Source organism: Danio aesculapii, chromosome 3, assembly GCF_903798145.1.
Source record: "Danio aesculapii chromosome 3, fDanAes4.1, whole genome shotgun sequence".
Lineage (NCBI taxonomy): Eukaryota > Metazoa > Chordata > Actinopteri > Cypriniformes > Danionidae > Danio > Danio aesculapii.
This window is the reverse complement of record NC_079437.1, coordinates 62,083,600-62,092,439: the sequence shown is the minus strand read 5'-3', so window position 1 is coordinate 62,092,439 and position 8,840 is coordinate 62,083,600. Positions and strand designations below refer to the sequence as shown.

Below are 8,840 nucleotides of genomic sequence, written 5' to 3'. Positions count from 1 at the left end.
TCATTTTATGTGTTCCTAAACTACATTTTTAACATATTGTATTTCAATAGTCATTTATTGGTTTTCATCAAACATGATTTTTAACGTATTTTATAGTTTTTTCTGTTCCTCAACACTATTTTAACCTATTTTTAACGTATTGTATTTCAAGTCATTTTTTTGTGTGTTCCTCAACGTTTTTAACCTAATTTTAACGTATTAAACGTTTTTTTTGTTTGTCAAAACAATTTTTTTTATCTCCTTTTAACGTAATTCAATTTCAATAGTAATTTTTTCCTTTTCCTCACGACTTTTTACATAATTTTTTTTATAGGGGTTTCAACCTTTATTGATAGGAGAGTGGAGATTAGAGACAGGAAAGTGTGGGGAGCAGAGATAGGGGAACGATCGGCAAAGGACCTCGAGCCGGGAATCGAGCTCAGGTCGCCACAAGCACCTCTGTGCTATGTGTCGACTCACTAACCTCTAGGCTATTGGCGACTTTTTACGTATCGTATTTCAGTTGTATTTTTTTTTGTTACTCAAACACGATTTTTTACAAATGTTATTTTAATAGTAATCTTTTGTGTTCTTCAATGCGATTTTAACCTCATTTTGAACGTATTGTATTTCAATAGTATTTTTTTGTGTTCCCCAAAAATGATTTTTAACGTATTGTTTTTAAATAGCCATTTTTTTGCTTTACCCAAAAAATATTTTTAATGTATCGTATTTCTATATTTTTTTGCATCCCCCCCCCAAAAAAAACAATTTTTAACATATTGTAATTCAATAGTCATTTTTTCATGTTCGTCAACTTGATTTTTAATGTATTTCAATAGTTATTTATCATGTTCCTCAACACCATTTAGATTTTTAACTTATATTTAATGTGTTGTAACATATTTCAAGTAATTTTTGTGTTCCTCAACACGATATTTAACATATTTCAATTTTTGTGTAATTGTTTCATGTTCCTCACGATTTTAATCTACTTTTTACATATTGTATTTCAATAGTAGTTTTTCGTATTTCTCAACACGATTGTTGTTGTTTTCATTTTTGTGTTCGTCAAACACGATTTTTAACGTATTTTATTTTAATAATAATTTTTTGTTCTTCAACAGTTTTTTTTCCAAATTTTTAATGCGTTTTATTTCAATAGTCATTTTTTCCTCAATGTTCCTCAACACGATTTTAAACCTACTTTTAATGTATTGTATTTCAATTGTCATTTTTTTGTGTTTCTCAACGCAATTTTGAACCTGTTATATGTCAATTGGAAGTGTCTTTCGTATCTCCTGACGCGCCATACAAACACAAACTTTCAGAAATACTTCCAACTCACGCAAGATTGTTATATACTCACAAAGATGTATCCATCGATTTGTGTTTAAAGACACAAATTTCCCCTTTTTTAGTCTTCCTCAACATGATTTTAACATCTTGTATTTCAATAGTGATTATTTTTGTGTTTCTCAGCGTGAATTTAAACCTACGTATTTCTACTGTATTTTAATAGTAATATTTTCATGTTCCTCAGCACAAATATGTTCCGCAACTTGATTTTTAATCTACTTTTATTGTATTGTATTTCAATAGTAATTTTTCTGTTCCTCAACACGATTTTATCGTATTGTATTTCAATAGTCATTTTTTTTGTATTAATCAACACGATTTTAACTTACTTTTTAGCGTGTTGTATTTCAGTTGTAATTTTTTGTGTTCCTATACTATTTTTTTTATGTATTTTATTTTAAGTTTTTGTTTTTCAATACAATTTTTAACCTAATTTTAACGCGTTTTAATTCAATAGTCGGTTTTTTTCGTGTTCCCCAAAGAATTATTTTGGGTGTCAACATGAATTTTAGCCTGCTTTTAATATAAAGTATTTCTAAACTAATTTTTCCGTCTTCCTCAACACGATTTTTAACCTACTTTTAAAGTATTTCAATAGTCATTTTTTCATGTTTTGCAACAGGATTTTTAACGTATTGTATTTCAATAGTCATTTTTTCATGTTCTGCAACAGGATTTTTAACGTATTGTATTTCAATAGTCATTTTTCTGTGTTCCTCAACATGAACATATGTTTCTGTCTATTTAACTGAATGGATTCGGATTATATGACACTGCCAATACTGTTCAATGAACGTCAAGGAATCGCTGGATGGATCACCTGATGTTTTTCGACACACTCCGAGCATAGAGACAATTATAGATCCCACAAACACTGCGGCGCGTCTTCGTTTTCTCCATAAATGAAAGCTGTATCAGAGCTACTGCAAGGGTTTGTCAGTCAGTTTAAGATGTGATATGTGAACAGCCCCTAATGCTTGAAAACATATTACAAATCAAGTCATAGTTTGGTCTGACAATTCAGATTTGACAATGTTCATTTAAAAATCGCTATTCCAGTTAAATTATGACCCTAAACCGAGAAAAGAAAGTCGATTTTCATTTATTCGTTACATTAAGATTTATGAAAGCCAAATGAATGAGCTAAACATTGATGTATGTTGTTATTATATGGCTGAGATATGAGGATTTGGAAATCTGAGGGTGCTGAAAATCTAGATATAGAGAAAATCAGCTTTAAAATTCGGTTCTTAGGCGCAGATTATTAATCAAAAATGAAGTTTATGATTGGAAATGTACAAAATGTCCTCATAGAACACAATATTTATGTAATATTGGAATGATTTTTGTAATCAAAGTGATAATTTCGATAAATATACCAGGCAACTTAAAGGAAATGAAAGGGAATCAATTCTTAGTGAGGGAATTGTTATTGTTTTGGTGGTGTACTGTGCCTTTAAGACTGTTTTTTTTGGTCGAGGGTCACATTTCCTCAATGTTATAACGCATACGCCGGAGTAAATCAACCCAAAAATGTTGATTTCCGCAGAAAAAAAAACCCCATCCCTAAATGCTTACACACACAACATGAACGCAGGATATTTCCCCTCCTCCAGATGCGCGGTGCTTCATCTGCTTTATCTTCAGATGCACATGAAAACAAGCCTACATCTCGGCGTATAGCGGTATATTAAAATAATGCATTTATATCTTCTTTTTTTTGTTCATTATTTCGTCATGAGATCAGAATATTTAGACCTGTAAAGCACACCATACAGTTTATTTTATTATTATCATTATTTTTTCTTCTTCTTTGTAACATGTAAGTGTCCATTGAAATACATCCAGTGAGTTGCATGACATCTTCAGTGTGTTGGATGGAGGAATGGCACATTCGGATCAGAACAGAAGCATCTTTCCCCTTTTTTTCAGTGTGTGTGTGTGTGTTTGTGTGTGTGTGTGTATTGCTACAGTGTGTGTTTGTGCTTCCACTGAAGCTCCAGTTGTTCGGGCAGCACACATGCAGACACTGGTCCTCCTTAATTCTTCTGCTGAAATCCTCCAATCTTCATGTCCTGCCCGTGTTTATATATTACATGTCCTGGAAAACACAGGCATTTGAATAATATAATACATTTAATAACAATAATACATTTTATTTTTAAAGTATTGAACATTTTAAAGGGCACCTATTGATAATAAATGACTTTTATGCAGGGTTTAAACCCAGTTGTGTGTCAGCGGTGTGTATTATATTATTATAATCAGACTTGATGAAGGAAGCACTTTGATAGACATTCTCCCTTTGTACGTGTCATCAGAGGGGGAAAACCCCAAATGTTTTTGTTTAAGTATGAAGAGTAATAGATTAAACCACATTTGATGTCACCCTAAAGCCTGACGGAGTGTTTATGTTTACATATTTAAAGTGTAATATTATAATCTAACCAGCGGTTGTTCTTATGTTGTCCAGCAGAGGCCGCTGTGAGTCAGTAATAAAGAGGAAGACCTGAGCCTGTTAGCAGAGCACCATTAGCATCGATTATCCACACAAACAAACATGATTATCGCTTTTAAGGTTGTCAGAGTAACTATTAACGTCCTTTAAATGTTTTGTGTGTGTGTTTGTACTATATAAACAAGGCCTGGACATAACACGCACTTCTAAACATTCTAGAAAGTCCGACTCATTCACGCGTGTACACAAGGTCTATATCGACGAGTGAGTTAGCGGAAGTACACTATGGTATGAATTAATCACGTGAAAATAATAATACACTGCAAAAACAGGTTTTTAGCTTAGAGTTTTAGTCTTGTTTCTAGTCTAAATATCTAGAAATTCTTAAATCAAGAAGCATTTTCTAGACAAGCAACAAACATTGTGTTGTTTTCAGCAATAATGAGTAAAATTAAAGTCCTTAAAACGAGCTAAATGATCTTATTTCAGAGCAAGAACAAGATTATTTTGCTTGTTTTAGTGAAAAACTCACTTAATTTGGACTTATTTCCTGAAAACAACACTGTATTTTGTAGTTGTCTTTTTGCAGCTGAACTGGGGTCAGCAGTATAATCATATATGTGTGTGTGTTGTGGTCATGATCTACAGCTCTCTCTGAAACACACCGCAGGAGTGTTTCCTAATTGCGCTGCTATGGATGCTGCTATTCTTGTTTTATGCATTTCTCCTCCTCCGCTTCTCTCTCTCTCTCTCTCTCTCTCTCTCTCTCACACACACATACACACTCTCGCTCTCTCCCTCTGATCTCTGAACTAATCCTCTGCTCTTCATCTCTGATCATCAGCTTCTCTCTCTCTCCATCATCCCTCTGCCGTTTCTCTGCTTGCTGCGGCTGCATTGACATTCTTCAAACCGTCTGCTTTCACAATAAGCACTGGAGGAGAAACCGCATCTGCTTACACCTGCTTACATCTACTTCTTGTTTCAAACCTATATGAGTGTCTTTCTTCGTTTGAACGCTGAAGAAGATATTTTGAGGAATGTTGGAAACCTGTAACCATTGACTTCCACAGTATTTAATATATATATATTTTTTTTCTACCATGGAAGTCTTTGGCTGATCTCTCCAGCATTCTACAGTATATCTTTGACAGAAAGAAGAAACTCAATCAGGTTTAACACTAGTTTGAGTAAATGAGAACAGAGTGTTCAGTTTTGGGTGAACTGTCCCTTTAAGAGGCATCTCTTATTGATGCAGTCACAGCTGTAGACAAATGAATATTTTGGGTGGAGCTATCGGTCAGTTAGGGTGGGGCTGATCATTTGGGGCAGGACTATTAGTGTTAGGGGCGGGGTTGTCAGTCATTTAGGGCAGGGCAATCAGTGCTTAGAGGCGGGGTTATCGGTCATTTGGGGACTATCAGTCCTTTAGGGCAGGGTTATCAGTTTTTTAGGGCGGAGTTATCTGTACTTAAGGGCGGGGGTATCAGTAATTTTTTAGGGTGGAGCTATCATTCTTTTTGGGCTGGGCTATTTAGTTGGGACAGGGCTATCAGTGTTATGGACGGGGTTATCTGTCATTTAGGGCGGGGCTATCAGTGATTAGGGGCGGGGTTATCTGTCTTATGGGGGACTATCAGTCCTCTAGGGTGGGGCTAACAGTTCTTTAGGGCGGAGCTATCAGTAATTCCAGACGGAGCTACCAGTCCTTTAGGGTGAAGCTATCAGTCCTTTAGGGCGGCGATATCAGTAATTTTAGGGCGGAGCTATCAGTCCTTTAGGGCGGGGATATAAGTATTTTTAGGGCGGAGCTGTCTGTACTTTAGGGCGTGGCTATCAGCCATTTGGAGTGGCTATTAGTCCTTTGGGGGACTATCAGTCCTTTAGGGCGGGGCTATCAGTATTTTAGGGCGGAGCTGTCTGTACTTTAGGGCGGGGCTATCAGCCATTTGGAGTGGCTATTAGTCCTTTGGGTGACTATCAGTCCTTTAGGGCGGGGCTATCAGTATTTTAGGGCGGAGCTATCTGTACTTTAGGGCGGGGCTATCAGCCATTTGGGGAGCCAATTAGTCCTTTGCGGGACTATTAATCCTTTAGGGCGGGGTAATCAGTATTTTAGGGCGGAGTTATCTGTACTTTAGGGCGAGGGTATCAGTAATTCAGGGAGGAGCTGTTAGTTCTTTAGGGCAGAGTTATCAGACCTTAGGGTGGGGCTATTAGACTTTTAGGGCGGGGCTATCGGTGTGAATGTAATTTCACAAGATTATGACACAACATTAACATTAACTCTTCTCATCTTCATCTGAAAACATTCTGCAGTAGAAAGTGTCGACGGTGATTTTAGTGGGCAGTAACCGCCATTCAAATCTTCCTCCATTTTGATCTTCAAGCGATCCAATTAATTCCCAAAGGACAAAATCAGGCCTTTTCCTCATTTCAGAAACCGTTTCAAGTGGATGTACTTCAAGCATATGGGGAAAAAAGGAAAAACTTAGCTTCGTTTCATGCTGACTTTAAAAACCCTTTTCTTTTGTTGCCTGGGCAGAACGTGTATTCCTTCAGGAAATGGAAATCCAGTGTTTTTCATGCAAGAGCAGGGAAAGCAAAGCCCTGCACCGCCCCTTCAGCCTGACCTACGGTAAAGTCTAGAAGGGGTACAGCTGCAGATACACACACATTTTAACTTTAAAAATGTAAGATTTAGCGTTGGGGTTGACCTTAATAAACGTTATACTTAATAAACTAATAACATTATAGCAATAAACTAATAACATTACTAGTCTTAATAAACTCGTTAACTTCTGGCCGCAACCATATCTCATCTAGCAACAGCTCTGACCTACAGCTCTGTTCTCAAGCCACAGGAACTGAAACACTGATGCATGAGCACAGAGGAGAAGAAGAAGAGGAAGAGGAAGAGGAGGAGGAGATTTCCTGTGAGAGCTGGACGGGGGTGTTTTCTCTACCGCTCGCTTTCATTAAAGCAGCAAATTGGCATCCCAGAGACCCAAAGCCCTCAGATCCCCCTGCTGATGTGCGCTCGCTGCTGCTGAACTCTGTCCTCGGCTGGAAAATATGCTGCTCTTGTCTTCTAACCCAAATATCTGAAAATTATTCAATCAAGAAGCATTTTCTAGATGAGTAAAACATATTATTAAGAGAGGGGCGTGGCTAAGAGTATTGTGGCTGAAGCGTCAAAATAAACTGAATATTGAGTAGGGGCGGGGCTTTATTTTTATGCATCATTCCCTCTTAGCAAACTAACAGTAAGAGGGGCGTGGCTAAGAATATTGTAGTTGAAGCGTCAAACTAAAACTGAATATTAAGTAGGGGGCGGAGCTTTCCTTTTTTGCATCATTTCCTCATAGCAAACTAACAATAAGAGGGGCGTGGCTAAGAAAATTGTAGTTGAAGTGTCAAACTATAACTGAATATTGAGTATGGGGCGGGGCTTTCTTTTGCTTATCATTCCCTCATAGCAAACTAGCAGTAGGAGGGGCGTGGCTAAGAATATTGTAGTTGAAGAATCAAACTAAAACTGAATATTGAGTAGGGGGCGGGGCTTTCTTTTGCTTATCATTCCCTCATAGCCAACTAACAGTAAGAGGGGCGTGGCTAAGAATATTGTAGTTGAAGCGTCAAACTAAAACAGAATATTGAGTAGGGGGCGGAGCTTTCTTTTTATGCATCATTTCCTCATAGCAAACTAACAGTAAGAGGGGCGTGGCTAAGAATATTGTAGTTGAAGCGTCAACTAAAACTGAATATTGAGTAGGGGGCGGGGCTTTTTGTGTGCATGTAATCTGCGAATATCAGGATAATGTGTATTTTATGAAAACGATATAATCCTGCAAGATTTGACGTCACACTGATTTGTTTACAGCTGTAACCAAGGAAACAATGTTATTCCTGCTGTTATAGGCGCCCCCTGCTGGATTAGCATTTTATTCAGTATATTAATCCTTTTTTAATAGAGGATTAGTTTCTTACTAGTTAGTATTCAGTAAATATACTAAAGTATACTAAAGTTAAAATGTCGCCATGGTTACCGGTTAAAACCAAAAGTGACAATGAGGTTTTAAAATGTATGAAAAGAGTATGGTAAGGTATTGAATGTCACTCTGATTCCTGTATATATCCCGATGTAAGAAACATATTTTTTACAGTGCATGAAACAAAACCTTGAGTAAAAAATCTGGCTGTTCCCCAGTGAGCAATAATCATCAGGCAGAACTTCTTTCCTATAAGTATCTTATTCTTTATGCTTCCACTCCTCTTTTTTTGAGTCTCACTCCTCGCTGTTGTACGGCATTATTCCAAGGACACTGAAGTTCATGGTATAATGGGAATGTCTTTTAGATCAGAGATGTCCTTCTCTGCATGCAAACCTGATTCACCCGCTTACCTTGTGTTTCGGACACCGAATAGAGAAGGTTTCTTCTTCAAACGTGCAGCCTGGAAAGAGATTCAATGAAGAAAGTGGAGAGAATGAATGCTAGAATGATATATGACAGTTCAATATATTGTTGATATCACAAAACACAGTGAATACACTGCAGTAAATGCTGTTCTTCTGTAGATTAAGTCTAAAAACTATGGATATGTTCTGGAACATATCCAGAACTTTTGACACTCATCATTATTATCATAAAAGTCCTCGTGCTTCAGGTATTAGGAGGTTAGCTGAAGGTGCAGATGTCATGCACCGGGGGGTTTGTGTCTTTAATCTATGACAGTTCGTGTTGATTGAAAAGTAAGAATGGTTAATAAACCCATATGAAACAGTCCCTAAAACAGTCCCTGACGTTACGTCTTCAGTTTCGGGCTCAGGTGTGCTTTGCACTCACACTACAAGCATCCCGCGCCATGCCCAACTGAACCACGCTCTTGCACACCTGAACATGCCTGAGCATGATTTGGAGCACTCACACTTGTCAAACGAACTGGGAAACATGCCTGGGCACGGTTCGGAGCACTCACACTTGTCAAACGAACTGGGAAACACGCCTGGGCACGGTTCGGATTATGAGGGGAGACCTTTGGG

The 8,840-nt window shown here is 37.4% G+C and overlaps 1 protein-coding gene across 1 annotated transcript in view; it reads right to left on the bottom strand.

Moving 5' to 3' along the window:
- Positions 1-1,993: 1,993 nt before the first annotated feature.
- The window catches only part of LOC130221807 (retinoic acid-induced protein 1), a 93,975-nt gene continuing 87,128 nt past the window's right edge, over positions 1,994-8,840 (bottom strand). The window contains 2 exon segments of the mRNA XM_056454403.1: positions 1,994-3,439; positions 8,202-8,251. Of these exon segments, the coding sequence (XP_056310378.1) occupies positions 3,431-3,439; positions 8,202-8,251 (59 nt within the window). The 3' untranslated portion in view covers positions 1,994-3,430.